The 13,917-nt window shown below is 38.0% G+C and overlaps 1 protein-coding gene across 1 annotated transcript in view; it reads right to left on the reverse strand.

The window, feature by feature from the left end:
- Positions 1 to 13,917, reverse strand: part of DCC (DCC netrin 1 receptor) — a 729,366-nt gene that overhangs the window by 14,909 nt on the left and 700,540 nt on the right. The window contains exon 27 of the mRNA XM_087954238.1: positions 8,440 to 8,652. Coding sequence (XP_087810364.1) covers positions 8,440 to 8,652 — 213 coding nt within the window. The remainder of the gene's footprint in view (positions 1 to 8,439; positions 8,653 to 13,917) is intronic.

Genomic DNA, 13,917 nt, shown 5'->3' on the forward strand with positions numbered 1-13,917 from the left:
TGGGGAATTGAACCTCTGTAATTTAACAATATGATAGATATGATGATATGGATATGATGATCCAATGGATGGAAATTAACCAAGGAGAGAAGCAACCTAGAACTAAGGAGAAATTTCCTAATGTGGAGAGCAATCAACCACTGGAGTAGCTTGCCTCAAGAAGTTGTGGGTGCTTCATCACTGGAAGTTTTTAAGAAGAGACTAGACAAGCATTTATCTGAAATGGTGGGATCTCCTACTTTCTGCAAGCAGAAGGCTGCACTAGAAAACCTCGAAGCTCTGTTACTCTATGTTGAGGTAATTCCCAGTTAGGAGAATGAGCGTATACAGGGAAACGTAGTGAGAGAAGTGTTTGACTAATACACACACAGCACACAGATACAATGTAGGTTTTTACTTCCAGAAACGTTAAGCAAAGTTCAAACACAGTCCAAAGTCATTCACAGGTAAAATCAGTCAGTTTTTCAATCCAGGGATAATCCAATAACAAAGTCCAATGTCAAAAACAGTTCAGTGTCAGACTTACATCAAATCCAGAAATGGCAGTCAATTAGGAAAAATGGAGGAACGGCAATACTCTCCAACAAAAGGAAACAGAGATTCACTGAGACACACTCTCTTCTGAGATTAAGACCAAGACTAAACAACCCAGGTCTCTGGCTCCATCTTATGGCCGTTTGAGAAACCACACCCAATTACACTTTTGCATTTTCTTATAGATACAGTTTTAAAATCCTGGTTTATATATTTCCAACCCAAATCACTGTTAGGTGACTTATATTCCTAACATTCTATGCTTTATATTCTATGAATTAAGTAAAAGGAAAGACAATTTCTGTATTTTGTTTGTACATATTCAATGCACGTGCTCTAATTAAAACACCCACTTCCACTGTCGAGCCTTAAAGGTAGGGTTTTAATTTGTACCCAGATTTATCTCTTCTTGCATCTTCAGACCAATATGCAACTAAACTTTAGATATTATTTGAAATTTAGTGTTGTTTTAATTTAATTTATAATAGGGGATAGCACATATGAATATAATGCACAGAAATACGTTGTACTATTTGTTGAAATAGTTGGCATAGACAGCACATTCAGCGTTCAGCATAAGAGACGTGCATAATTAGAAAAATGTGGGCTAACAAACTTTGCAAATCTCTTCTTAAAAAATTTATCGCCCAACAAAATAAACTTGATGATTTGAAGCAACCTATTTTCTCAGCTCTTTCAAGAAACACAGAAAAATACTAAGATCCTGGAACTGCTGTAGCTCATAACTGCTGAGTTATGAGCTACAGGAAAAAAAAGGTGGAGAGGCAATAACCAAATGTTTTTTCTAAATTTTCCATGTCATTCTGAAAAAAATGTGCATTTTGATTATCTCTTTATCTACAGAATACTGCAGCTGTAGGAAAACCTCCCTGGCAAAACTGATTTCTGATTAATACTTTGAGAGGATGGCTTGAATTTCTTGTAACAGCTGCAAACGGTTAGTGATTGGTCTCTAAAAAGGCAATTCACCTGTAGCTTTGCTCCTTCCCTCCCACCTCTCTCTTAGAGGCTCATCAGAAAGAAGGTGGAATAGTCAGGCCAATGTACTTTGAATTTAAATGAAGAAGATGTACTCGAGAGCTGGAATTAACTAATTGGGGATTCAGGTCTGGAGTGATCACGGCAGAACGAGCAACTGAGCTCTTTACTAATAGACCTGAGTCCAAATTTCTTGGAAATACTTTTCTTGGTTTTTTCTTTTCTTTTGTTGAACTTTGATGACCATTCTGCTAAGTGTTGGAATCTGAGTTAAAGCATCCACAACCATAAAAGCTAGCCTTTCTCAAGACTGTTAGAAAAAAAAGAAAAGCTTTTTTTCTGAATGGGAAATGGAAGCAGCAGCTGTAACTTTCTGGATATAATGCTCCAGATCCCTCCCCAGCATTCATAGTGGATGGAAATATAGGGGATATAGAAAATGATGCCCTTTCCCAGTACCCCTTCATTTCCAAGCACACAAATCTATATTTTCTCCATGTGCCCTGGCACCTCCCTTTCTCTCTCTCTCTCTCACACACACACAAAATCCCCACAGCTACAATGCTTTTTTCCTTCCCCACCCATTACCCATTCTGCTTTCATCTTCCCTCTTCCTGGGTTTTTCCAATTGAGTAGGTGGGGAGAGATACACCTCCAGAATTTATGTCCCCCAAGGCAGCGTTCTAGGACCAACTCTCTTTATACTTTACATAAATGACCTTTGTGATCATATTCAGAGCAACTACGTTCTCTTCACTGATGATGTAAAACTATTTAACACCGACAATGCTGCTACCCTTCAAAAAGATCTTGATCGTGTGTCAGAATGGTCAAACAAGTGGCAACTTCAAATCTCAACAAACAAATGTTCTGTCTTACATATTGACAAAAAAAATTTATCAGAAAATAAAATACAAGCTAGACAGACAAGACCTTGTAGATGACTCTCACTCTGTCAAGGACCTTGGAGTACTCAACTCTAAGGATCTAAGTGCTAGAGTCCACGGTTACGATATTACCAAAAAGGCATTAAGAGTTGTTAACCTAATCCTGTGTAGCTTTTACTCCGGTAATATCGTACTGCTAACTAGAGCATACAAAACATTTGCTAGACCAATTCTTGAATACAGCTCATCTGTCTGGAACCCACACTGCATATTGGACATTAATACAATTGAGAGAGTCCAGAAATATTTTATGAGAAGAGTACAATACTCCTCTACTCACAACAGAATACCTTATGCCACCAGAAATTTTAAAATGAAATTTTAGGCTTAGACAACTTAGAACTACACCACCTTCGATCTGACCTAAGCGTAGTACATAAAATTATCTATTGCAATGTCCTACACATCAATGACTACTTCGGCTTCAACCATAACAATACACGAGCACACAATAGATACAAACTTAAGGTAAACTGCACCAAACTTGACTGCAAGAAACATGACTTCAGCAACAGAGTGGTCAATGTCTGGAATACACTACCTGACTCTGTGATTTCTTCCCCAAACCCCAAAAACTTTAACCTGTCTACTATTGACCTCACCCCATTCCTAAGAGGTCTGTAACGGGCGTGCATAAGCGCACCAACATGCCTAACATCCTAATGTACCCTTTTTATTTGTATCCATTTCCTGTATTAATAATCATGTTTATTCTTATATCTGTCATCTAATACATATTTGACCAAATAAATAAATAAAATAAATAAACACACCAAGATGAGCCAATTCTACTTCATTGTAAGGCCATGTTAACAGAACCTTGCAAATCTGAAAGTATAAAACTTCCCCATTGTCTCTTTTTATAACTGCCTCATTAGTTAGGGCAGGGATCCTTTCTAAGCTGCTTTCTCTGCCCATTCCTCACTTGTGGGCTCCTTTTCCTTTTATCTGATCCTTCCCTAGGCAGCAAATCTCCCCCTCCGCACCAGTCTTCCAAGGTCATACTTGTATTCTCTTGTAGGACTTCTATCCTCTTCATTAAGTTGGTTGCCTTCTGGGATGAGAGAGAGAGCAATTTTCAATTTTGGAATTGTTTTCCTCTAAGATCTTTCTACCAGCATTGGGATACAATGAGGCTGGAGCCAATAAAGTTGATTGTTGATGTGGTGCTTTTTTAAAGTGTTTTTTTATTGCTGTCTGCAAGCTATCCAGGGTTAGAGTACATGAAATAGACATCCATATAAGACTTTTAAATTCATAAATAAATAAAGAGGCAATACACAGCCTAGGAACATAAGGAATATAATTTTGGCAAGGTTATTTCATTGCTGGTAGAAATAAAGCATCATCAGGTAACTCCACAGATATTCACAAGTCATCTACTTCTAATCAGTAATAGAACTTATTTCTACATTACCAGAAATCTTAACTGATGCCCTGAGAATGAGAAGGATTTCATTTTGGAGGCGCAGGGAGAGGATCGTAAAGACATCTAATAGTGAGATATAGTAGAAGCACAGCCATACATAAGGTTAGCAATAATGGTTAATCAACGTACTGATGTAGAATTGTGGTATTAGGGTTCTCCACTAGTTAAATATAAAAGAGGAAGCAGAATGGTCAAAGCTAGAATTTAGAATTACAGAGTTGGAAGGGACCTTGGAGGTCTTCTAGTTCAACCCCCTGCTTAGGCAGGAAACTCTACACTACTTCAGACAAATGGTTATCCAACATCTTTTTAAAAACTTCCAGTGTTGGAGCATTGACAATTTCTGGAGGCAAGTTGTTCCACTGATTAATTGTTCTAACTGTAAGGAAATTTCTTCTTAGCTCTAGGTTGCTTCTCTCCTCGGATCAGTTTCCGTCCACTGCTTCTTGTCCTGCCTTCAGGTGCTTTGGATAATAGCTTGTCTCCCTCTTCTTTGTGGCAACCCCTGAGATATTGGAACACTGCTATCATGTCTCCCCTGGTCCTTCTTTTCATTAGACTAGACATACCCAGCAGAGGTGGTATTCAGCAGGTTCTGACCAGTTCTGGAGAACCAGTAGTGGAAATTTTGAGTAGTTCAGAGAACTGGCAAATACCACCTCTGACTGGAGATTTTACAGTATCCTTCCCCTGCCACGCCCACAGAACCAGCAGTAAACATTTTTGAATCCCACCACTGATACCCAGCTCCTGCAACTGTTCTTCATATGTTTTAGCCTCCAATCCCCTAATCCTCTAGATTGGGGAAGACCATAGTTCTAGTAGCTTCCTGTCAAAGTGGATGTTTTGGGTCAACAATTTGTTCCTTAACTTGGGAAATTTTATTGATATATTGAAAATCATGGGCACCATCAGAGCTGCTGAACATCATGTGGATTGATGGCAACCTGTCTGCCTATTATTACATGCCATTATATCTATAGCAATGCCTAGAGTTTAAACATGTGAAGAGAACAGGATGGATAACTTTTTGGGGGAATTCTGAGAGCATCACAACATTTTGCTACAGGGGCTGAAGAAAATACTCGTTTTTCCTGAAGACTAACTGGTGAGATTTCTGTGGTGCCCTCTGAGCTTGGTGGTAAGCCTTGGCAAACCACCAAGCTCAGAGACTATCAAGGACTTCACAGTTCAAACCTGAGCTACAGATAGTTTCTTCTATTGGTAAGATTTCTCCCTGGTCCTTTTAGATCAATGCTGTCAAACTTGCAGCCTGTGTTACGCTCTGGCCACACCCACACCTAGTTTATCAAAGAGGAAACAAGTTGTGATACATCACATGAGGACGCTGTGACAATGTGAGTTTGACACCCCTGTTTTAGATCATTGGGGTCCTCCTTAGATCATCTTTTGTCTGGTCATGTGAGCCCAAGCCCAAATTAAGGGCTGAGATGCCAGCAACCACCACACTTAATTTCTAAAAATTCCTATGGGGTTTGTGTGCAGTCCGAATTAATTAAGGTTGATGTGGATTGCTGGACACATTGCAGTGTTCTTTTGTGCTTTCTGCCAGCATCCCATATATATATATTTCTCTGTTCACCCTATTTATTGAACAGAATAGAGTGTATCCATCTTAGGAGAAATGACTGACTGAATTTTAAGTTTTAGTGCCAGTGGGATTTAGTTAAAAGATGTTCCTCTTGATGTAAGGGATTTTAGGGCTTCTGTTTGCTGTCAGAAGAGGATGGTTTAGTAATGTTTGAAGCAAGAACATGGTTTTTTTTAAAAGTTTCATTGGTTGCTGTGATTCCTATCTGTCAAGTCAAGGATTTAATCATCTTTAGAATACAGAGCAGCAGGAGATAATCTTAACACTTCCAAACATCTCCATCTTGCAGTATGCAGGCTACAATCAAATGCTGTGTTGCATCATTCTTTACAACCATGAAATAGTCACATCTCACTCACAATTTTTCCAATTTTGTCATTGGAAACTTATTTATACGTAAGGAGTTTTGTCAGGAACAAGTCAAATGGGACAAATATGGCTTGCAGAGGCCTTGCAGAAGACCATTGTTATTTTGATGAGTTTTATGACATATTTTGATTTCTCCTTCATATTAAAAAACTTTAGAAGTGTAGAGCTTTTTCTGAGGTAACCTGCTTGTTTATTTTTTTAACTCTTGTTTACCAAATAAAGAAGAGATGGGGGGGGGGGGGATTTTCAGACAGCAGTAAATCTGTGAAAGAACTTCAGTTTCCATCCTAGAGTCATGGTGCCACCTTCTCAAGGTGAAGTTGCAGTCTCATCCCCACAGAAGCCAGGTCCACAAAGTCCTGGTGCCAGGTTTTGATGAAAACCTTGGGGTTACCTTGTTTCTGGGCCATGGCTGCACAAAACCTACAACTGGTTACTATGGAAATTGGCCACACTTGGTATCACTACTGTTATTATTAAGGAGCTCCTGACAGCTTATAAGAGATTTGGGTTTCATCTTGCTTGGCATGTATGATATAATAGCTTTGTTTTGTTCTGTTCTGTTCCACTCCATTCTATTCCACTCTATTCTATCCTGTTATGCTTTTAAATCAGTTTGTTTGAGTTAATAAAGCTTAAAAACTCTTTATTCTCTAGAATGCTCATTGTCTCTGGATCAAAAAAAAAATAAAAATCAGTTGCCTGGGCATCTGACCATTGCCCAGATACTTGGCAAAACAAGGTCTCAGCAGAAATATCTACCAAAATGAATGATAAAGTTTGGCATTCAGAGATTTGATCTGCAAACCCAACTCAAACTTACATTAAGTTTATATCCAGAACACATTGCAAGGAAAATTTGCAACATATAAAACAGGCGTATATTTATTTCACACAGTAAATGGTTAGAGATAATTCTGGCTCCATACTACACAAAGATATTTAGATTTTTAAGAAATGACTATTTATACCAGCAGTTACTGTGGAAATAACAGATAGCTATGAGCACATTGGTAAGTATCTGACAGATGCCATTCATAGTAGCGTCCTTTCGTTTTTTGTTTTTTAAAAAAAACATAGAACGAAGAAGTTCTTCATAGAATAATTTTCATAGAATCACAGAAGTTATTACTTAAACAGGCTTAAAATATAATTCCAGTCTATTTTATTTTATTTTAAAAAATAGGATTGGCCTTCTTTTTATCTGTGGTTGGATTGTACCAGAAATGTAAAATCAGGTAAATCATGATGAATGTATGCACTGAGTGGGAAGAAAAATCTAAGAACCAAAATTTCTTAGAAGCAAGTCTTACATATTCCTTCTAGGTGAGTATTGCTATCATGTACCAGTGCAAACATCCCAACAGGAAGATTTGAATCTAAGATTTTTTTCCATGACAAAACAATACTTTTTTTTTTTTGCTTCATATTGGAAATAAGGCTGACCAACTATAATAGCATTAGCCGATGAGTTTGTGGCAGAATGTGAAGGGCTAGAGTGAAGAGGTAAGTTTCTCAGGAAAGTGGGAGCACATTCTAAAAAAGGAAAAGTCAACAGAGCCCAGATATGGATAAGAGAGAGAGGAAGAACTCCCTAGTATCTCCCAGAATACTCCCAAGTACCCTGTTTCTCCAACAATACGGCCTCCCCCAATAGGAAGTTCCAGCATGTTTTATAGGCATGAAATGAAATTAAGCCCCTCCCCAAATTAAGGCCTATATTAAAACATGCGAAATGGGGGGAAATGGCGGGGGCTTGCTGTTAGGAAGTACTTTTGTTGAACACCCAGATATGGTGCTGCCTGCGTTGACCCTGATACAAAGTGCCCCTCCAATGCCGAGGTCAACACCCAAGCCGTCGCCGCCCACCTGCCCAAAGATGCAAGGGGGGAATTAAGTCACCCCGAAACGACAGCCTAGCCATTTTTTCGGGGCTCAAAAAAAAATAAGACCCGGCCTTATTATATGAGAAACATGGTAAGAGTAACATAGGTTTAGTCTGGCAAGATTCTGTCTGTTGTTTGTGAGCAAATAAAGAACTGAACTCTGGCTGAATTGTTCCACATCATTTTGGGGCTTAGTTTGACACAGATATAAGAGTCAAACCAAGAATCTGGTCCATCCTTTAGCCTTTTAGTTACTTTGTTTTGCCATTTATCTGTGTCATCACTTTCTCAGAAACTAAGAAATTGCTGGGCACTTTTGAATTTTTCTTTAGCGAAACATCAGAGTCAGCATTTTGTCCACAAAATGATCACATTTTATCTACAATGGCTTTTTAAAATCCCTTACTGTAACCTATTGACAACAGTGCAGCTTACATTTCAATTCAGCATAGCAACTTCATCACATCTGTCTCCTGAGTTGCTAGTTCTGAGATAGCAACTGACTCTTAAGCTCTGTTTCATTAAGGTTCCAAACATAGCATTGGGTTTGCAATGTTAGTAGATTAGATTAGAGAGATCATGGGGATACAGAGAAATAACACCTGCATGTTATGCATTAAGGTTTGGTTCCCTAGCCAACATTCACTTCAAGAGTTTCCATACCTGCTTGAGATAAAAGTGGTGTATAAGGGACTTTCGGTTCTATTGCACTCATTGGCGGAGGTAGCAAGGGGTTGGCAAAACTGCGGAGAGGATGTGTAGGCCGGACACACGCAGTAGGAATTGTCCTGCTTTGAGGTTCCTCACTGCTTGGATGTTCAGGCTGTGTTTGCGGTAACATGGAACTTTGTGGTGTGGCTGGTCCTTCAGTCACTGCTGTAAGAGAAGAGGAAAGAAAATGTAACCAGTCTGAAAGTCCATTAGAGCTGTAAGCTCATTTAGACATGAAGAATATTGCTTCCCTGTCACCATGGTGATTTGCTCCTGACTTTTTGTTGTTTGAAGGCTCAGGAAAGTTGTTTCAAGAATGCAATTGTATTTCACATGTCATAATCTGCTCTGAATATTTTATAGATGTTCTGTACAAAAGCCTCCTGGAAAATCTGGCAAAATAATCTTTTTTAAGAGTCACATCTTTATCTCAACTCTTTAGATTATGATTGATGGAGAGTATAAATGGAAGTATTCCTCAGACAAATCTGTGTGCTAACAGAAATTATTCATCAATAGACAATAACAGTGTGGTCTCTTCAAAGTGGCAATGTATCTTAAGGAATTTATTTCCACATTGCAGTGAATAGTATCATTCTTTTGCCCATAAGCCAGTTAAGGGAATTCTTAGCTATGCTATTGGGATATCAGTTAAGACCTGACATCTCTTTAATAATTCCAATCTCAGAGAAAGATAGTTTGTAAACTCTCCACTGTCAATTTAGTTTACAGTCATTTACTTTGTCCCATAAAGTTTCAATGACAGTTCATGAGAATCAAACCAGTAGTAATGGTGCCTCATTTCTTAATTATCCCTTCTACCAAACATATATTATCTGGCTCTTAATGTTCAGATTCAATTCTGTCAGGATCTTTAGCATTTGCCTGAAACCGGAAGTGATTCTTCCAAACACAATTCTTACAGAGTTCTCTTTAGCAAGATTTATTGATAAGAATGGTAAAGATGTACAAGAATTCTAGCAATTGAACTATTCCTCTACTGTATATTAGAACTAGTCTAAACCTGTGTCAATTAAGGTGGAGATGCTTTGATTTTTCTTTCCAATACACTTCTTATGGTTGAAAAAGGAGGCAACTATTTCAGTGATAATGTAGAAACTAACAGCTGGTTCATTCTATAACGGCTCTTTATCAATCTGCAAATAATTGTTACAATTCAATTCAAATGTTACAGCAATGTGAGAAACTTCAGTTTTGGTACGGCACCTCAATATCACCTAATTCATGTCAGCTAATCCCTTTCTGGTATGAAGGTTGGAAGAATATTTTACCTCTGCCATCTTTTCCATTAATATGTTTAATTCTCATGACCGTTTCTATATAATTTTAATGTATTGCTTATTAAACCTTTCATTTCTGCTTTTTACTGCAAACTGATTCATCTGATAAACATCTGAGAGTCATAATGGAATTTATTTTTGTTCCTTCCCAAATCCTATTCCATGCAGGCCCATTTGTATAAACTAGGATGCACTGTTATGGTTTACTAATGGTCATTAGACAGATGAGCATAGAGATTTTTTGATTTGCTGCACAGATCAAGGACCTCACAGATGGCATAGTATTGTTGACTGGGCAAAGCAAGCTACTGACTGTTTCCTAGTATGATTTGATTGCTTATACCCTATATACCCCATGACTATTATTAAGTGTTGTACCCGATAATTCTTGACTCTTGACAAATGTATCTTTTCTTTTATGTACACTGAAAGCATTTACACCAAGACAAATTCCTTGTGTGTCCAACCACACTTGGCCGATAAAGAATTCTAACTTACAGAGATTAGTTGGGCTCATCCCTTATATTCTATCAAACTAAGGAGAATATGGAAAGAGAGAAAAATAAGGAGGAAAAATAGAGGACTTGCTTAGAAACTATCAGATGGAAGGCTGAGTCATCTCTGCAGTCAATAAGTAGCGAAACCCAAGAGCTTATTCGAGGAGGGAAGACAACAGATTTAAGTAGGCTGATAGTACTGATCTCATTTAAAAACTAGACAACCTGTGACCCATTGGGTCAACATTTCAAAGATATTTCCTTACCTAAACTTGAATGAATGAGCAGAGGCAGGCAAGAAAACAGCAGGAGCTGGAACAACTTTTGGCTTCCCGCTTCCTTCCCCCCCATTGACTTTCTTTGTGGAGAGTTGGCAAGGAGTGTTGGAAATGACGATTACGTGACTGCAGCTGACAGTGACAGCACAACAGCAGTGAAGCAGCCACAATTTTATAAACTTTATAAAGTAATAAAGGTGAGAGGAAAAAAATCTAAAAAAAAAAAAAAAGAATAAATCTTGCCAAATTTCAAATTTTATAGGAGTCATGGATCCCCCTTTTTGGATGCATTTCCATAAGTTAGCCCATTTGAGGCATCTTGGTTCAAAAATTGTGGCACTATGATGCACAGATTCGCTCACCTGAAGATTATAAACAATCAGGCATTTAGCTGCACATGTTCTATATTATTCTTAAGTAATGTAGACCAGTCCATTAGTCATGTTTCCTTCTGTTGTTTTTCCTCTATTTTCTTTTTTCCCAGTAAACTCCTTTTTTTCTATGTAGAACTTCCTCTGAAAAGGAATTCCTTATTAAAACCTTCCCACATGCATTAATTATTCAAGTAATATCTGTGTTCCTTGATTGGCACAATTTTTTATTACATTTTCTATTTCAGGACTTTGGGCAGGATAATCCAAAGCATTTTGTTTTTGATCTTCATAAGGTTGGATGCAGGGAGAAGTCCTAGCAGGGGTGGCACGAAGCCGAAAGCACCAGCCTGGGGATGGCGAGTGGGACCTCGCCGAAACGTCGCCAAGATACTCTTAATCTTACACGGGAAAAGACCCGAACACACCTAGACCTACATATATATATTCTTAAGTTTTCGCGGGTACTTTCATGTATGGTATTCAGCTTTGTTCGGGTATTTTCCCACGTCATTATAGTTGTGCTTTTAAAGTTGTAGCAACGTTTCGGCAGAATCTCATCTGCCATCATCAGGCTTCTGTACTGTGTTCGTCTGTGAGTCAGGCTTTGATGGCAGATGAGATTCTGCCGAAACGTTGCTACAACTTTAAAAGCACAACTATAATGACGTGGGAAAATACCTGAACAAAGCTGAATACCATACATGTAAGTACCCATGAAAATTTAAGAATATCTATATCTATATCTATATCTATATCTATATCTATATCTATATCTATATCTATATCTATATCTATATCTATATCTATATCTATATCTATCTATCTATCTATCTATCTATCTATCTATCTATCTATCTATCTATCTATCTATCTATCTATCTTATGTTTTCGCCGGTATTTATATGTACAGTATTTAGGTTACGGTATTGTCCTATGTATGTATATCATGTCTTGCCACATACATAGGACAAACCAACAGAAGGATAAGTACCCACCTTGAAAAACACAAGAATGCAATAAAAAAGCTGGAACACACTTCCTCACTAGTCCAACATATGAAATCCACAGGTCATAGCATCAACTTCAGTGGCACTAAAACCCTAGCTACTATAGAAAACCCCGGCTACAGAATCATCAAAGAAGCCATAGAAATTGATAAAAGACCTAATAGTATGAATAGAAGAGATGACTCCACCAGACTATCAATCATCTGGAAGCCTGCACTCACAAACAAAAAAATGTCTATACCACAATCCAGGCAAGCACCTGGACACAAACAAACCCCCACTAATACCTCCAGTCCAAACATGCCCCAGCCAGCTACCCAAATAAAACCTAGCTTCCTAATAAATAATTATCGGCCATTCACAAGAAACCAAGCTGCACTAAGAAACCCCAGTGCACAAAACACAACGTTGCCAACCAATCAAGAACACAGCAACTTGAAGACCAGTAAAAACAGACCTAGACTCCCAGCCAATGAAGATGAGAAAAAAACCATTCAAATAAAGCAGAAAGCCAGCACCAAATTCAAACAAAAAACGGCTGCCAAGCCTGACACACATGATTAAAAAGAACCCAATACACAAGCCTGAGGATGGCAGATGAGATTCTGCTGAAACATCACTATAATAAAAGCACAAATATTAAGACATGGGAAAATGCCCAAAGAAACCTAAATACCATACATATAAATACCCGCAAAAACATAAGAAAACACACAAACACACACACACACACACACACACATTATGGGGAATTCTTTAAAAATATGTTTCAGAGTTGGTTATTTGTTTTAAATCAAAGTGATCCAAAAACTATCTGCACAATCAAATATATGCATTCCAATCAAGCTCTGAAAACCTGATAAACAAATATGTAGGAATTTAAGAACACTGAATGTAAATTGCATATGTTTTAAGTTTTAGAACTGAAACTAACAGCATCTAACAGCCATCCCCAAGGAAGATTAGGAAATTTGTCATCGTATCACAAGTACTTTCTTTGGCTTGTATGTATGTTGAAACATTGCATATATGTACATAAAGGGAGGAGTTTGTGTTGTGGTGTCACAGTGCATTTTTGTCTTCTGTCTTCAACCCTGATTGCAGATTTCTGTTCAACATAGAAATTTGTTCTGTAAAACATACCTAAGATTTGAATATGAATTTTGCTTCCCAAAATGGATAAAGTTGCTTTCTTCCCATAATGATTGGTACAAATTAAAGACAAAGATTCTGCATGCAAGTCTCAAGCTTAGTCTTGACTATCCCCATTAAGCTTTGTGATTTGAAACCTCAAGAAAGTCTTTAAAGAAGAATGTTGACAACGATTTAATATTACACATGAACTTGATCCTTCCCTAGTATAAAGTAGCAGAAAATAATGGGCCACCACTTAATATTTCCCATACTTGGAACATGTGCAATAACTTCATCCCAGTAAGTATTATTATAATTGTCTGATTCCTAGAGAGTCCTCTCAAACCTGGTGATTTATCCTCTTCTACAGCATCAGTCTGCAGGTTCAACATTTAAGGTTACACATGCATATACATAATACTAAGAGTTGCTTCTGCCATTATTATTTATTACTATCCCCATGTTTGTAATGGCTGGCAATTCCATGAACTGGAATTAATGCAAAAATTGGAGCAGAAATAAAAGTGAAAGGCAATCAAGCCAGAAGACATTGCCATACATAACAACATCCCCATTTCCCTCCTCCCCTTGCCACTTATTTCGTACGCAAGCCGATGATTGCAGTCTGATTAATACAACTTTGGCTGGCCTAATGCCTGCAGTCTAGACCATTCTGCCAATGTGATACAGGAATAACCTCAGAGGGCCACCTGGAGAGAAATGAGTGTTTGGTTCAATTTTCATGTCCATTTATTGCTTGGTTACAACGCAAGCAAGAGCAGGAATCAAGTCAAATGACTACACCTTTGCACTTATTCTCATCAGCGACTGCTCCATTT

Source organism: Notechis scutatus, chromosome 2 (genome assembly GCF_049901735.1).
Source record: "Notechis scutatus isolate UNSWTSFEM ecotype Mainland chromosome 2, rNotScu1.2, whole genome shotgun sequence".
In the NCBI taxonomy this organism is placed as follows: domain Eukaryota; kingdom Metazoa; phylum Chordata; class Lepidosauria; order Squamata; family Elapidae; genus Notechis; species Notechis scutatus.